The sequence below is a fragment of the Macaca mulatta genome, chromosome X (genome assembly GCF_049350105.2).
Source record: "Macaca mulatta isolate MMU2019108-1 chromosome X, T2T-MMU8v2.0, whole genome shotgun sequence".
Lineage (NCBI taxonomy): Eukaryota > Metazoa > Chordata > Mammalia > Primates > Cercopithecidae > Macaca > Macaca mulatta.
Genome location: NC_133426.1, coordinates 130,885,107 through 130,903,824, shown reverse-complemented (window position 1 = coordinate 130,903,824; position 18,718 = coordinate 130,885,107). Strand labels below are relative to the sequence as shown.

Sequence of the window (18,718 nt, the reverse complement as noted above, 5' to 3'; positions counted from 1 at the left end):
GTGGTCATAGAAGGTGATTCTAAATAATAGGTCTGTCACAAACCACACCAAATTTTAAGCAATCAAGAAATTGATGTTGCCAAAACACAAAAATAACAGGCAGAAGTTCCCCCTTGGTTCATCCTCACCCAAAATGTTCTAGATATTAAATAATTGTTCATATGCCATCATCATTTAACCTGCCCCAGTCTTAAAAGTCTTTTTATAAACCACCTTAAGGGTCCTTATGCCTCTAAAAATCATAAAGGGATTTATGGACATGGAAATCCATTGTTTGGATATGATGGTTTCCTTGGAGAACTCACCAAAACATAGATGACTTTAGAAGTATTCAGGGGACATTAAAATGAATTTGTAACTTTTATAGATGTTAACAATTAATACTTCATGAGGAACATCAGGATTAATCAAAGTATACCATAAAGCCAAGTCTTAATATTAACTTCCTGCCAATGAATTAGTTCATCTAAAAGCAGTTTATTAAGTTGGGTTTATAAAATGACTCTAGATGAGTTCACATTTTGCCAGAAAATTCATGTGTGTGTGTGTGTGTGTGTGTGTTTGTGTGTTGTGTTGTGTTAAAAGGACATGCTTGCTAGCACAGAAATTCTGACTTTAACATCCATTCAATGAGTTTCACCAAACCTAAATAAAGGGAAGTGAGGAAAAGACTAAATTGTAGACTAGTTTGAAAAATGCCATGTGGTTATTTTCAAGAGCACTGTCAAAAGCTCTGAGGGAAATAGGAGTAGAGCCATATGTTCTTAAAGTGTATCTGATACTTTTTATATGTATTATTTCATATGATATAACAACCTAGGTCCAGGACCGCTAGCTCACGCCTGTAATCCCAACAGTTTGGGAGGCCAAGGCAGGTGGATCACCTGAGGTCAGTCTGAGACCAGCCTGACCAACATGGTGAAAACCTGTCTCTACTAAAAATACAAAAAATTAGCCAGGCGTGCTGGCGGGCACCTATAATCTTAGCTACTTGGGAGACTGAGGCAGGATAATTGCTTGAACCTGGGAGGCGGAGGTTGCAGTGAGCCGAGATTGCACCATTGTACCCAGCCTGGGCAATAAGAGCAAAACTCCCTAAAAAAGAAACAACAACAACAACAACAACAACAAAAAACAAGATATAGAGTAACCAGCTCATCCTGGTTTGTCAAGGATGGTCCTAGCTTTAAAACTGATCTCTGCCTCAGTTACAGCCAAACCAGAGCAGTAGATCACTTTAGCTAAATAAGGCAGATGATCCCGTCCCTATGTTACCAAAGAAGAGTCTGAAATTTGCAAATGAATGACTCAAAGTCACACATTAGTTGTAAGTGGGGTATTCAGTATTAGAACCCAAGCCTTCGAACTGCTATTATAATAAAAATTTTAAGAAACCAGGCTGTAATCAACACAGTGTGTAAAAACTCTGAAAATTTTTATCAGCTTTTATCTTTTCTAGAAACTTAGCCATTCCCTTTGTGATACTATAATTTTGCTCTCCAACCCCCCTTAATAGATAATATGGAGAAAAAACTCAGCCCAGTTTATCAGAGTTATTACAAACTCCCTTTTAACAAAGTCTGAATTGATGAAAATAATTATAATGCTTTTCAAGTCAGTTATTTGCTAATGCAATCATGAAAATAAGCAGCAGCGTGTGCATCAGCACCCTAAAAGAAATGTAATATACATTATCTCCCTGTCTTTTCCCACTTAAAGATGATTTTTAATTGTGGGGGCAAGCAAGTATCAAGGGGGTGGAAATGTAAAACTGGACAAAACAAAATTATTAGACCTGGCTTTATCTCTGCATGTGACTTTTTGTCATTTCTTCTCAATACACAAAGAAGTGAATGTATGCCCCAACAAACCTCTCCCATTACTGTACTGTCTGTGCTGAGCAAAACTTAATCTATATGTCTTTAAAATGCCTTTCCATTGCTATAGCTTTTTTCAAAATACAGAACTTAGTACAAATGTGGTTCACTAGACTACTAATGCTCATTTGCTCTTTCCCAACAGGCATCACAGTTGATAGGCATGGATTCATTTACTTTGTGGATGGGACTATGATTCGCAAAATTGATGAGAATGCTGTGATCGCAACTGTAATCGGCTCAAATGGTCTAACTTCCACACAACCACTGAGCTGTGACTCAGGAATGGACATCACTCAGGTAGGCACCACTGGTTTTCAAGTGTTATTGTCATTTGGCATCATGGAAATGGATAACAATTTTCTCATGTAGAAATTAGGTAGAATGGAAGCCTGGTATATCTGTTATAACACCAGATAGCAGAAGTTTCTGTTTATGTAAGTTACTTTTTTCCTCATTAGAAAAGCTTAGTTGGGAGAAAATGGTAAGCAAAGATGGAAGTAATGTCAGGTAGAATATTGACATACAATTAAGTAAAGTCTCTCAAACTTGAATTAATCAGAAGGTAAGGCCAATCTCATTTATTGAATATTTCTAAGATATGTAATTCTATTATTTTTAAATGAAACAGTGACTGAAATATAGAAAAATAGTGACTATGACGGCTCTTTAGACATCTTTTTTAATGAATATATGAGCATGTTGTTATTCACGTGTATATAAATAGCTATTTCTAGGATGTTTGGAAGTTTTCTTAAGTAAAAGCAATATCCCCTCTGAGATCTATTTTACTGTTATTTAGGAAATCTGTTTTTTGGGGTTTGGGTTTTGTTTTTGTTTTTGTTTTTGTTTTTGTTTTTTAAGCCAGTGAGGATAAAAGAAAATTCAGTGTAGCTCTCATCTGGGTCAAAAATTCTGATTTTACCACAATTCTACAAAATCAGTGTTAGACATTTAAAGAGATTATAGAGCATACAGCATAGTCCCAACATTCAATGTCTGACTTTCTTAGTCTGCAGAAACAAGAAATGAAGGAAATAGATTAGACAGTCCTCAAACCTTCCAGCTCTAACATTCCATAAATTTGTGACCCTAATAAAGTAGATTATTAAATAATATTTTCAAAAAAATTAAAGTGGATGTTGAGAGTTTTCAAATTGATTAGCATATCAGAGAGGATGGTCTTGGCTGCAAGTAATAAAATACTTGTCTAAAAGTTGTTTAAACAACAACGTTTAATTATCTCACATAATGAGAGGTCCAAAGATAGCAAAGATGCCAGCAGATTTCCTTCTTGTGTCACATTGGCCAGAATTGAATCACATGCCCATGCCTTCACCGGTCACTGGCAAAGGGGAAATGGGATTACATAGTGGATTCAGACCCTCTAGAAGTGGGTCCCCTTCCCTGAGCACATTGCTACCTGATTCTTAAACCAAAATCAGAGTTCTGTTAGCAAGGAGTAAAGGGTTTCTACTGGGGAGGCAATGAGCAGTGTCCCCCACAGTTATGATATTCCTGTTGCTTCATTTGTCATACCACCTAAAACCTAGAAAAACAAGGTAAATGTATTAGTCCATTTTTACACTGCTGATAAAGACATATCCGAGACTGGGCAATTTACAAAAGAAAGAGGTTTATTGGACTTACGGTTCCCCACGGAGGGGAGGCCTCACAATCATGGCGGAAGGCAAGGAGGAGCAAGTCATGTCTTACATGGATGGCGGCAAGCAAACAGAGAGCTTGTGCAGGGAAATTCCCATTTTTAAAACCATTATATCTCATGAGACTCATGCACTATCACGAGAACAGCTCAGGAAAGACCCGTCCCCATAATTCAATCACCTCCCACCAGGTTTCTCCCACGACATGTGGGAATTGTAGGAGTTACAATTCAATATGAGATTTGGGTGGGGACACAGCAAAACCATATTAGTAAGTAAAAGGAACACACCCCTAAGAAACCTTGCTTTAGTCATTGACCCTAAGATCTCCTGCCACCTCCACCCACCTTGAGCATACATCTCTATAAAACACTAGCTTATTTAGGATTTCTTCTTCTCTGTGTGCCCTTGCCCTGCCCCCGAAACTCAAGAAATGTTCATATATAGTCAACTACAAAAGTGAAATGGGGAGTTGGGCCTGGAAAACTGACAAAATGAACAAACCCTTTTTAATAGAGATTTGAATGGATCAGGCTATCAAGTCCTAGAATAGTCTAACTTTCCATGATTCAAAATGCTGCAGAAGGCAAGGAAAAGGAGCATTATTTATGGCAATAAAGAAGGGTGTGAATGTATTTGTATAGAGGAGGGGGGAGAGAGAAGATGCACATGTATGATTCACTTGTGGGATATTTTTAACTTAAAACAGGGCACTTAGTATTGCAATCAGTCAACTCTAAACAACTTTTCTGTTTCTGTGTAGAAAAGTTATGTTGAAAGAGAATTCTTTGTCTTAGTAGAGCGAACATATGATCATCATCACCATGAGAAGGGTTATTTTTCACATGACACTTTCCAAACATAATTCCCACTATAAAATCTCCTCACCCTTTTCAGGTTGGGATGTACAATGCAGCCCACTGAAAAGAAGCCCTGGTAACCAGGAGACAGAAACTTTTCTCTATGGCATTTCATCCCAAGCCTCAGTTTCTCTGAAGTACTCTCTTTCCCCTTTCTTTACACAACTTTAGCTTTAGAGATACAGAAGAATCTTTTGGAGGCAAGGGAGGTTGTGTGGTATGAGAAGGGGATGGTAGAAGCCAGCAGGATTTACCAGGAAAGAAAGCAGGTTTTATGTACAGATTATTTGGCCAGTAACTCTGCTGCTATCCACCATTTCCTGTTCTGTGCCTGAGACACACTAAAAAGTAACTCCAATTTGTCCACCCAGACTGGCTCAGAACAAGGATACTATATTGATCAGTGTCCAGATTATTACCCTCTACCTTTATTAGAGGCCTACTTCTCGTGGCCCCTTTCCCCCAGTCTGAAAGTACCTCTGCCAGTCCAAATCCCATTCTCCATCCTCCTCACACCTCACCTCTTCCATGGGAACCTTCCTTGATGGCTCTAGTCCTCACTGTTGCTTCATTCCCTTACTGGAATTTAGTATCACCATGCTTAAATGTAATTTGATCTTTGTTGGCAAACTGTGCATCCAACTGGTCTCCCACAGTAGACTGTGTGCTCCTGGAACAGGCATAGGAAGGGCTCAACAGGTACAGTTAACATCTATACCTGAACCAAAAGGACATAATGGCGAAAAGAATATGAAAGAGTAGTGAGATATGAAGCTAGAAAGGTAAGTGAGGGTGAAATGGTGAAGGGCCTTATAAGCATAATGAAGTTTATACTGGACAATGAGGAGACAATAACAGCATTAAGAAGGGAAATGCGGATTTCTGCATTTCCAACTGAGGTACCAGGTTCATCTCACTGGGGTGTGTCAGACAGTGGGTGCTGGACAGTGGCTGCAGCCCACCCAGCAAGAGCTGAAGCAGGGCGAGGCATCACCTCACCCGGGAAATTCAAGGGGTAAGGGAATTCCCTTTCCTAGCCAAGGGAAACCGTGAAACACAGCACCTGGAAAATCAGGTCACTCCCACCCTAATACTGCACTATTCCAAGGGTCTTAGCAAACAGCACAGCAGGAGATTATATCCCATGCCTGGCTCAGAGGGTCCCACGACCACGGGGCCTCCCTCATTGCTAGCACAGCAGTCTGAGATCTAACTGCAAGGTGGCAGCAAGGCTGGGGTAGGGGTGCCCACCATTGCTGAGGCTTGAGTACGTAAACAAAGTGGCCTGGAAGCTTAAACAGGGAGGAGCCCACTGCAGCTCAAGGAGGCCTGCCTGCCTCTGTAGACTCCATCTCTGGGGACAGGGCATAGCCAAACAAAAGGCAGCAGAAACCTCTGAAGATTTAAATGTCCCTGTCTGACAGCTTTGAAGAGAGTAGTGGTTCTCCCAGCATGGAGTTTGAGATCTGAGAACAGACAAACTGCCTCAAGTGTGTCCCTGATCCCTGAATAGGCTAACCAGGAGGCATCCCCCAGTAGGGACAGACTGACACCTCACACGACCGGGTACCCCCCTGAGATGAAGCTTCCAGAGGAACGGTCAGGCAGAAACATTTGCTGTTCAGCAGTATTCACTCTTCTGCAGCCTCCACTGCTGATAACCAAGGAAACAGTGTCTGGAGTGGACTGCCAGCAAACTCCAACAGACCTGCAGCTGAGGGTCCTGACTATTAGAAGGAAAACTAACAAACAGAAAGGACATCCACACCAAAACCCCATCTGTATGTCACCATCATCAAAGACCAAAGGTAGATAAAACCACAAAGATGGGGAAAAAACAGAGCAGAAAAGCTGAAAATTCTAAAAATGAGAGCACCTCTCCCCCTCCAAAGGAACGCAGCTCCTCTCCAGCAATGAAACAAAGCTAGACAGAGAATGACACTGACAAGCTGAGAGAAGAAGCCTTCAGATGATCAAACTTCTCCAAGCTAAAGGAAGAAGTTCGAGCCCATCACAAAGAGGCTAAAAACCTTGAAAAAAGATTAGACAAATGGCTAACTAGAATAACCAATGTAGAGATGTCCTTAAATTACCCGATAGAGCTGAAAACCATGGCATGAGAACTACATGACAAATGCAGGAGCTTCAGTAACCAATTCGATCAACTGGAAGAAAGGGTATCAGTGATTGAAGATCAAATGAATGAAATGAAGCAAGAAGAGAAGTTTAGAGAAAAAAAGCGTAAAAAATGAAAAAAGCCTCCAAGAAATATGGGACTATGTGAAAAGACCAAATCTATGTCTGATTGGTGTACCTGATTGTGACGGGGAGAATGGAACCAAGTTGGAAAACACTGTGCAGGATATTATCCAGGAGAACTTTCCCAACCTAGTAAGGCAGGCCAACATTCAAATTCAGGAAATACAGAGAATGCCACAAAGATACTCCTCGAGAACAGCAACTCCAAGACACATAATTGTCAGATTCACCAAAGTTCAAATGAAGGAAAAACTGTTAAGGGCAGCCAGAGAGAAAGGTCGGGTTACCCACAAAGGGAACCCCATCAGACTAACAGCAGATCTCTTGGAAGAAACTCTCCAAGCCAGAAGAGAGTGGGGGCCAATATTCAACAATCTCAAAGAAAAGAATTTTAAACCCAGAATTTCATATCCAGCCAAACTAAGTTTCATAAGTGAAGGAGAAATAAAATCCTTTACAGACAAGCAAATGCTGAGAGATTTTGTCACCACCAGGCCTGCCCTACAAGAGCTCCTGAAGGAAGCACTAAACATGGAAAGGAACAACCAGTACCAGTCATTGCAAAAACATGCCAAAATGTAAAGACCATCGATGCCAGGAAGAAACTGCATCAACCAACGAGCAAAATAACCAGCTAACATCATAATGACAGGATCCAGTTCACACATAACAATATTAACCTTAAATGTAAATGGACTAAATGGTCCAAATAAAAGACACAGACTGGCAAATTGGATAAAGAGTCAAGATCCATCAGTGTACTGTGTTCAGGAGACCCATCTCACATGCAGAGACACACATAGGCTCAAAATAAAGGGATGGAGGAAGATCTACCAAGCAAATGGAAAACAAAAAAAGGCAGGGGTTGCAATCCTAGTCTCTGATAAAACAGACTTTAAACCAACAAAGATCAAAAGAGACAAAGAAGGCCATTACATAATGGTAAAGGGATCAATTCAACAAGAAGAGCTAACTATCCTAAATATATATGCACCCAATACAGGAGCACCCAGATTCATAAAGCAAGTCCTTAGAGACATACAAAGAGACTTAGACTCCCACAAAAAAATAATGGGAGACTTTAACACCCCACTGTCAACATTAGACAGATCAACAAGACAGAAAGTTAACAAGGATATCCAGGAATTGAACCCAACTCTGCACCAAGCAGACCTAATAGACATCTACAGAACTCTCCACCCCAAATCAACAGAATATACATTCTTCTCAGCACCACATTACACTTATTCCAAAATTGATCACATAGTTGGAAGTAAAGCACTCCTCAGCAAATGTAAAAAACAGAAATTATAACAAACTATCTCTCAGACCACAGTGCAATCAAACTAGAACTGAGGACTAAAAAACTCAATCAAAACCACTCAGCTACATGGAAACTGAATAACCTGCTCCTGAATGACTACTGGGTACAAAACGAAATGAAGGCAGACATAAAGATGTTCTTTGAAACCAATGAGAACAAAGATACAACATACCAGAATCTCTGGGACACAGTTAAAGCAGTGTGTAGAGGGAAATTTATGGCACTAAATGCCCACAAGAGAAAGCAGGAAAGATCTAAAATTGACACCCTAACATCACAATTAAAAGAACTAGAGAAGCAAGGGCAAACACATTCAAAAGCTAGCAGAAGGCAAGAAATAAGTTCAGAGCAGAACTGAAGGAGATAGACATACAAAAAACCCTTCAAAAAATCCTGGCCTTCAAAAAATGGCTTCCTGGCATCGATGGTATTTACATTTGGCATGTTTTTGCAATGGCTGGTACTGGTTGTTCCTTTCCATGTTTAGGAGCTGGTTTTTTGAAAAGATCAACAAAATTGATAGACTGCTAGCAAGACTAATACAGAAGAAAAGAGAGAAGAATCAAATAGATGCAATAAAAAATGATAAAGGGGATATCACCACTGACCCCACAGACATACAAACTACCATCAGAGAACACTATAAACACCTCTACGCAAATAAACTAGAAAACCTAGAAGAAATGGATAAATTCCTGGACACATACACTCTCCCAAGACTAAACCAGGAAGAAGTTGAATCCCTGAATAGACCAATAGCAGGCTCTGAAATTGAGGCAATAATTAATAGCCTACCAACCAAAAAAAGTCCAGGACCAGACAGATTCACAATTGAATTCTACCACAGGTACAAGGAGGAGCTGGTACCATTCCTTCTGAAACTATTCCAATCAATAGAAAAAGAGGGAATCCTCCCTAACTCATTTTATGAGGCCAGCATCATTCTGATACCAAAGCCTGGCAGAGACACAACAAAAAAAGAGAATTTTAGACCAATATCCCTGATGAACATTGATGCAAAAATCCTCAATAAAATACTGGGAAACCAAATCCAGCAGCACATCACAAAGCTTATCCACCATGATCAAGTGGGCTTCATCCCTGGGATGCAAGGCTGGTTCAACATATGCAAATCAATAAATGTAATCCAGCATATAAGCAGAACCAAAGACAAAAACCACATGATTATATCAATAGATGCAGAAAAGGGCCTTTGACAAAATTCAACAGCCCTTCATGCAAAAAGCTCTCAAATTCAGTATTGATGGGACATATCTCAAAATAATAAGAGCTATTTATGACAAACCCACAGCCAATATCATACTGAATGGGCAAAAACTGGAAGCATTCCCTTTGAAAACTGGCACAAGAGAGGGATGCCCTCTCTCACCACTCCTATTCAGCATAGTGTTGGAAGTTCTGGCCAGGGCAATCAGGCAGGAGAAAGAAACAAAGGGTATTCAGTTAGGAAAAGAGGAAGTCAAATTGTCCCTGTTTGCAGATGACATGATTGTATATGTAGAAAACCCCATCATCTCAGCCCAAAATCTCCTTAAGCTGATAAGCAACTTCAGCAAAGTCTCAGGATACAAAATCAATGTGCAAAAATCACAAGCATTCTTATACACCAATAACAGACAGACAGAGAGCCAAATCATGAGTGAACTCCCATTCACAATTGCTTCAAAGAGAATAAAATACCTAGGAATCCAACTTACAAGGGATGTAAAGGACCTCTTCACAAAGGAGAACTACAAACCACTGCTCAATGGAATAAAAAGAGGACGCAAACAAATGGAAGAACATTCCATGGTCATGGATAGGAAGAATCAACATCGTGAAAATGGTCATACTGCCCAAGGTAATTTATAGATTCAATGCCATCCCCACTAAGCTACCAATGACTTTCTTCACAGAATTGGAAAAAACTACTTTAAAGTTCATATGGAACCAAAAAAGAGTTCACATTGCCAAGACAATCCTAAGCTGAAATAACAAAGCTTCAGGCATCATGCTACCTGACTTCAAACTATACTACAAGGCTACAGTAACCAAAACAGCATGGTACTGGTACCAAAACAGAGATATAGACCAATGGAACAGAACAGAGCCCTCAGAAATAATACCACACATCTACAACCATCTGATCTTTGACAAATCTGACAAAAACAAGAAATGGGGAAATGATTCCCTATTTAATAAATGGTGCTGGGAAAACTGGCTAGCCATATGTAGAAAGCTGAAATTGGATCCTTTCCTTACTCCTTATATGAATATTAATTCAAGATGGATTAGAGACTTAAATGTTAGACCTAAAACCATAAAAACCCTAGAAGAAAACCTAGGTAGTACCATTCAGGACATAGGCATGGGCAAGGACTTCATGACTAAAACACCAAAAACAATGGCAACAAAAGCCAAAATTGACAAATGGGATCTAATTAAACTGAAGAGCTTCTGCACAGCAAAAGAAACTACCATCAGAGTGAACAGGCAACTTATAGAATGGGAGAAAATTTTTGCAATCTACTCATCTGACAAAGGGCTAATATCCAGAACCTACAAAGAACTCAAACAAATTTACAAGAAAAAAGCAAACAACCCCATCAAAAAGTGGGAAAAGGATATGAACAGACACTTCTCAAAAGAAGACATGTATACAGCCAACAGACACATGAAAAAATGCTCATCATCACTCACCATCAGAGAAATGGAAATCAAAACCACAGTGAGATACCATCTCACACCAGTTAGAATGGTGATAATTAAAAAGTCAGGAAACAACAGGTGCTTGGGAGGATGTGGAGAAATAGGAACACTTTTACACTGTTGGTGGGACTGTAAACTAGTTCAACCATTGTGGAGGACAGTGTGGTGATTCCTCAAGGATCTAGAACTAGAAACACCATTTGACCCAGCCATCCCATTACTGGGTATATACCCAAAGGATTACAAATCATGCAGCTATAAAGACACATGCACATGTATGTTTATTGCAGCACTATTCACAATAGCAAAGACTTGGAACCAACCCAAATGTCCATCAATGACAGACTGGATTAAGAAAATGTGGCACATATACACCATGGAATACTATGCAGCCATAAAAAAGGATGAGTTTGTGTCCTTTGTAGGGACATGGATGCAGCTGGAAACCATCATTCTCAGCAAACTATCGCAAGAACAGAAAACCAAATACCACGTGTTCTCACTCATAGGTGGGAATTGAACAATGAGAACACTTGGACACAGGAAGGGGAACATCACACACTGGGGCCTGTCGTGGGGTGGGGGGGAGGTGGGAGGGATAGCATTAGGAGATATACCTAATGTAAATGATGAGTTAATGGGTGCAGCACACCAACATAGCACATATATACATATGTAACAAACCTGCACATTTTGCACATGTACCCTAGAACTTAAAGTATAATAAAAAAATTTTTTTTAAAAAAAGAAAGGGAGTGGTAAGAGGGGAAATCTTTGACCTGCTCCTGCTCTGGGAAAGCTTCTAATTTTTCATCATTAGCTGTGGGATATTTTTGTAAATGTTCTTTATTCTATTGAAGAAGTTTCCCTTTATTCCAAAAAAAAAAAAAAGAAAGGAAATGCATTTTAAAAATAGTATTAAGCATGGAAATCAGTTTTAAGAGATCATTCTAGCTGTTGCATGGAGAATCAAGTGAAGCAAAATAACACTAAAGGCAGGGAGACCACTTAAGAGGCAGTTGAAGAAATCCAGGTATGACAAGGACAAAACATATCAATATAGAAATGATCAGCCCTTTTCCAAGGGACTGCTATAAAAATTAAGCTGTTTTCCAATGCTTTTTGGATGTTCAGCTGATATTTCTTTGGGATACAACTCTGGATGAGACTTTCCATGACACTGCTCAGCTTTACGCAGGCTACATAGGCAAGCAATATGAATGACTGAACCTAAAATATCATAGAAAGGTAGATAGATTAGTTAAACATTGGAGCTAATATCAAAGAACTTGTTGACTGACAATTTCAGAATAGAGGGAACATGTGTATGGTAGTACCATTTACTGAGACAGAGAATACAAGAGGAAGAGAAGCAGGTTTGCATGATGGTTGGATGATGGGTTCAGTTTGGGGTACGTTGAGTGCCTGTGTGGCATCTAGATAGGGATATCTGGCAGGAAATTGGATACAGGTTTAAAGCTTGAGGTCTAACTACAGATTAGAGTTGTGATTGCTATTAGTTTACACATGGCAATGGTAAATAGGGGAGTGGATGAGCTCTCTCACGGACGGTACGTAGTATAAAAAAGAGGAGAAGGCTTAAGACCAAGCTCTGTGGAACACCAGTATTCAAGAAAAGACTGAGGAATGAGAGCCTACGAAGGAGGCTGAGAGAAGGAGACCTGGCAATTAGAAGGAAAACCATGAAGGTGTCAAAAAAGCCAAGAGAAGCAAGCTTTTCAAGAGAAAGGGAATGGTCAGTATCAAATGCTGCTTAGGGATCATGAAAAATGAGGTGCTTTTTAAAGAAGCCATCAGATTTCACAGCATTAAAACCTCTGATAAGAGTGCCTTTGATAGAGTGCTAATTAATGAGAGTCAGATACCAGTGGCAGAGTAGGAAGTAAGGAAATGGAGAAACAGAAAATACATCACTTCTTTGAGATGTTTGGCTGGAAAGAAGAGGCTTTGGCATTGAAACAAATCAGCTCCCAGGTGTGGGAAAATCAGCACCCAGGTGTGGCACAGGTGGACTAAAGCTGGAGCACACCAAATGAAATTGATGGGTCAGTTGACAGAGAGTTTACCAGGAGAAAGCCTGTCTGTGGCACAGCTTCCTAGATGCTCAGCCATTATGACCAGAGCTTCCCATCTGTTTAGACAAGTGTGACAGATTGGCAACCCATGTTTCCCATGACTGTACTTAAGAACATGGGCCATCTTCAGCTAGAGAGAAGAAAGCTGAGCAGGGAGCTTCATAACACCCACCAAGAGCAAAGCGCTAGTTGTTTATAGTAGTACTTACAGTGATCCAGCTGAGCTTACACAGTGCTCAGTTTCATATTTCAGTAAATCAAAATATATTGATGGGTGAGGGCACAGACAAATGTCTAAATGAGAGTGCATTGTTTCTGCTGACAGGAATGGACGGGAGAGAAAATAGAGGCCTATGCTGCAACATGAAGATTTGAATCAGACCTTAAGAAAAGCTTACTGTTTCTGGCCGGGCGCGGTGGCTCAAGCCTGTAATCCCAGCACTTTGGGAGGCCGAGACGGGCGGATCACGAGGTCGGGAGATCGAGACCATCCTGGTTAACACGGTGAAACCCCGTCTCTACTAAAAAATACAAAAAATTAGCCGGGCGCGGTGGTGGGCGCCTGTAGTCCCAGCTACTCGGGAGGCTGAGGCAGGAGAATGGCGTGAACCCGGGAGGCGGAGCTTGCAGTGAGCTGCGATCCGGCCACTGCACTCCAGCCCGGGCGACAGAGCGAGACTCTGTCTCAAAAAAAAAAAAAAAAAAAAAAAAGAAAAGCTTACTGTTTCTAACACTATGTGGCAGCATCATATATTACAAAAAAAAAAATTGTGGAGTTCCCACCTTTTGAAACTTTTCAAGCAAATATTGGATAGCAATAATCTATGAATGCTTGACATACAGGCCTCTCTGGAGCCAGGAAAAGGGACCAACTGTTTTCTCAAAGTTCCTTCCAACTCCACAAAGGTGTCTCCACAGAAATACAACCAAATATCCAAAGTTTCTTGTTACCTTTCCAGCATTCCAGCATTTCAAAACCAAAAGATCTCCAACAAAGAAAGGCCCATCTATGCTAGCATAGTACCTATGGAGGTTAGAAAGTGATGTGAGAGAATGGTCCTCTTCATCTTACTTGCCTTCATCTTCTGCACTTTTCTGTGGCAAACCTAAGCCCAAAGAAGAATCAGTTCTCAGGGCTTGTCCTAATCTTTAGCAAATCATTAAGTCCTATAGTAAGTCTAAGAATAACTGCTACCACTTATAGAGAGCTCATTATGTGCCAGGAACTATGCTAAGAATCTAATTTGCACTCTTCCATTTTATCTACACAACCCAACCACCCTTGAGAGGTAGGTATTATTATCCCCATCTGCCAGAGGAGAAAACTGTTAGTCAGAAGGATTACATATTGTGCTATGGCCATAGAGTTATTGAGTGATATAACTAAGATTTTGGCACAAACGTTCTGAACCCAAGTGTGCATTTTTCCAGCCTCTGGAGATGACCAAATATCATTGTATTTAGCTGAATGACAAATGCCACTTGGTTGAAGAATATGCTGTTTATTCACAGAATGTGTGTTTAGTGGCAGTTAGGAAAGAGTTTAATAAAACCTAATCGTCTCAGGAAATGAAATTTGCTTTGACAATAAAATCATCCATTTGTTCAAAATCAATATCTTTTTTTGATTTATTGAAATCTGAAACTGAGCTCTCAGTACAAACTCTGAAGCATAACTGCCCTTTGTAAGCACTGCTATAAGCAACCAGGCCTCTCACTTCAGGAGATAAGTTGATTATCAAGAGACTGGGTGCTTTATTTCTGTTGCTGCTTTTGAATCATCCTGCTCTGGTAACTCACTTCCATCTGATGCCTGACTAGAATGGAATTGGGAGTTAGAGCAAATTTCTTGATGGGATAGCAAGTTACGCCTTGGAGCCAGCCTAATGCTTTTCCCAAAGTCAGCCCAATAGGAGATACACAAGCAAGATGGACCTTTTGCATGCATAGGAAATCCTGTTGACCTACTGCCCATAAGGTACACACTTGGAGCTGTTTGTCTAGAGCATCCAGATACACAGCCAGTGCTTCATAAGTGCTTACTGGATGATTTGTATGTTTCCCACTGGTTTCCAATGTTTCCCACTGGTTTCCAATAGCACCCATTTGTCAGATGGGTATAACGGGGTAGGGGAAGCATCATCCATAGTTGCGCAGGAAGGAAGGTAACATTCTTTGGAGGAGCAAACTTTGTACTCATATATTACATCTATTGAACTAGTCCACTAGGAATCTTACTCTTCTCAGTCATTTGATGCCTGACTTCTCTCCAGAATATTCTGACCATGTAGTAACAATCCAACCTATTTTCAAATGCTTCTTGTGATAAGGAATTTACTACCTCCCCCAGGCAGCACATTCCATCTTTGAATGCCTCTGACGACAAGCTCTTCTTGGATCCCTTTAACTTTTTGTCTTCCTTTAACTTTCACCATCCAGTCTTACTGCAACTGTTCAGGCTTTCTTGAATTATAAATTTAATCTGTTTTCTATGAGATCAATCTACTAGTGAATCAAGCACTATACTGGGTATGTTTATATATGTTATCTTACTTAATCCTCGTGACAGTCCTTCAAGATAGGTATTATGTTCCCCTGTTTTTAATACATATGAAAAACAAGATTCAGAAGAATTGAGTAACTTGGTCAAGGTCACACAACCAATAAATGGCAGAGTTGGAATTTGAACCTAGTCAACCTGATGCCAAAGCCCACATTATTTTCACCAAACTACATTAAACTGCCTCCTCTACATGACAGCCCTCTTAGTACAAGAAAACAACTCTTTCATGCCTCTTAAGTCACATTCACACTTCATTTAACTATACTTCATTTTACACGGTTTTGAGTTCCTTCACCATTCTTCCAGGATGGAAGACACCATGGCTTCCAGAATGAATAAAATAATCCATATGTGCTCTGAGTACTCAGAGGTAGAATGGGAACTGTCACAACTCCCTTTCTATATTGTTTCTTTTCCTTTTGCCCATTGATTGTAAAAAAAAACAAAACAAAAAAAAAAACAAACAAACAAACAAAAAAAAACCTTTAGCCACAGAACATTTACTTCAAACAAATCAGTCTCAATTTATAAAATAGAAGCAAACAGCAGATTCAAACAAGAGGTGGTGTCCCAGAACCTTCTTTATTCAAGCTTACTTCCATGCAGTGGTAGCTTGCATAGTGACCTCAAAGGCACTTTTGCAAAATGATAAAGAAATAAAGGGCACAGATTAGAAAACTACAGCTAAAGTTGACTGGGATTTTTTCACAGCTATATCACAGATTTGACATATGATGTGATGTGATTACAGAAAACTAAAAATTCACATCTCTCATTCCCATCTCCTCATCTTATGCTTGCACTTAGTGATTTACAACATACTGCTGGGTCCTACCTTAGTCTCTATTCAATTCCATGTTGTCTGAGTTAGTCCAATTCTTTATATTCTTCTGCTATCATCTAATATTTTCACTATCCTTCCCAGCCTTGTGTCGCCTAAGTATTTGATGAATGCTTTCTATGCCTTCATCCATTATAAAATTGATGGATAGGTAGATGCAATTGTGGCACCAGTAGACTAGTTATCTGTTAGGTTATGAATCCATGTGTTTGAACTCTCACCTATTCATTGTGATTCCTCATAATACATTGGGAAATCAATATAATGGCCTATGACCAGCTTTTTAAAAAGATAAAACACAATTTTAAAAATCAAGGTGTATCATGTGTAATGAGGGTGAGTATTGTTTAATAATATTTTTATTTCAACTGGATAATGGTGTAAAATACAGTTCTTAGTGAGTGTCGCAGTCAAAACAAGTTTGAAATCCACTCTCTTCACTGATATTTTCCCCAACTTATCCATAAAGGTATCATGAGAAACCTTACCAGGTTGGTAACTCTGTTTAAAAAGAAATAAGAGCCACTTGAAAAAATTTGTTTCTACTCACAGTATCTGTAAACATCATTTCCTCATCTAAGAGCTAAAAATACAACTGTTTAATAATACAATTGAAGATCTTTTCTAAACCAACATAAAGCTCCCTCCTTGCAGGTTGTGGGGCACATTTCTGATTTGTCTTGAAGTAAGAATTAGATTTAACCATCTCTAGTCTTCTAGTGCCCACCATTTCTCAATACTTATACAAAAAGTTCTAAACCCAATTTGCATGTTCTAAGGAGTGATTCTTCCTAGCTAGAAAACTTGAACTCAGTTAAAGAATTTAGATGCTCTTTTACAATCCCTTCATCCATTTTGGGCTTTGGTAACTCTGAATCAATATTCTCTGTGGTCATTCTCCTTAACAGAGAAAACAAAACCTTCCCCTCTCTCTCATCCATCAGTATTATACTACCTGCCCCAAGCAGCAGACCTCTGCCTTCCTTGGTTGTCCTCTGCTCTCTACATAACTGAAAAAACAACTTTCTCTTGTCCTTAGATTTTTTTGCAAGCTTCGGATAAAATAACCACAGCTCTATAGAAGGGGTAATATGCAGCCTCCTCTTCAAAATCTACATGTCAATTTAATTTTATACAATTGGGTTCAGCATTTTCTGTTGTTTTAAATACACACACATATATATATAGTCATCCAGGCATGAAAAGTTACAGCAATCTGGGTGGAAAAAAAAGAAAACAAAACAATAGTTTTAAAGTAGAAAAGGGCTAGGCACGGTGGCTTATGCCTGTAATCCCAACACTTTCAGAGGCTGAAGTGGGCGGATCGCTTGAGCCTCAGGAGTTCAAGACCAGTCTGGGCAACATGGCAAAACCCCTGTCTCTACAAAAAATACAAACATTAGTTGGGCATGGTGGTGCATGCCTGTAGTCCCAGCTACTCGGGAGGCTAAGGTGGGAGGATCACCTTAACCCAGGGGACACGGCTGCAGTGGGCTGTGATTGTGCCACTGCACTCCAGCCTGGATGACAGAGTGAAACAATGTCTCAAAAAAAATTATTTAACAGAAAAGGCACCTTCTTTTCCCCTTCTTAAACTCTTGCCTAACGTCTGTCATTGTCTTTCCCTCTCTCCCTTGCCAACCCTTTCATGTTTACAGAATGTCCTTCATCATCCTGAGTGATACTGATACAGATGATATTGAAACTCAACTTCTTCATGGGTTACTTGCTTTTCGTTGTGCACTTCCATCACTCTCCCATGTGCACACTGAAAGAGAACAGAATTAGATCTTTCAAATGAAGGCCATTATAAGTGAAATTCCCTGCAGGGACAGACTTGTGAGTTTTGTGAAGCTCTGTAGGGAATCAAGAAAATCTGAATTATAATAAGTTTGCTGAATAAAGGGATCTCCCAGGGGAAAAAGAAAAGAAAGTTTATTTTAAAAGTTCTTGCCACCAAAGATGAAAATCTCACCACCTCCACCCCTACCACACCCTCTCAATGTTTCCATTACTATGGAACTTATCTCACTGTCAAAGCAAAGAAAAGGTCTCTGGCCACACTCCAGATAATTCAGACATAAGGACATGTGGTAGAAGGAAAGAGTGAGTTGCAGGTAAACAGCAAGACAGGGAAGATGAAAGCTAGATATCTGAAATATTTGAAAACACATTTCTCAAGGGCCAGTAATACCAGTGTGCAGTAGGCACAAATAGGTGGGAGAAAAAGAGAGGTGAATAAAGGATAAGATGAAGATTAGAGAGTGGACAGAAGATCAAACAGCAAATTAATGAGGCCCAGGGAGTAGTAGAATGGAACCAAAAAAGTTATTTGGTGGCCCTTATGCCAAACATTTACTCTATCCTAATTGGTCATGGTTAGTTTAACCAATTGAATCAACCATTTTCATAGTAACTATCAACTAATAGATTAGATGGCATTAAAAGCCATACCAACCAAACCTCCAGTGTATTTTCCCATTTTCTTTCACTATTCTCATGCCTAGACCACAACAATAGAGCAG

The 18,718-nt window shown here is 39.7% G+C and overlaps 1 protein-coding gene across 1 annotated transcript in view; it reads left to right on the top strand.

The window, feature by feature from the left end:
• The window catches only part of TENM1 (teneurin transmembrane protein 1), a 122,674-nt gene that overhangs the window by 40,798 nt on the left and 63,158 nt on the right, over nucleotides 1–18,718 (top strand). Inside the window, exon 4 of the mRNA XM_015128153.3 lies at nucleotides 2,023–2,177. Coding sequence (XP_014983639.2) covers nucleotides 2,023–2,177 — 155 coding nt within the window. The remainder of the gene's footprint in view (nucleotides 1–2,022; nucleotides 2,178–18,718) is intronic.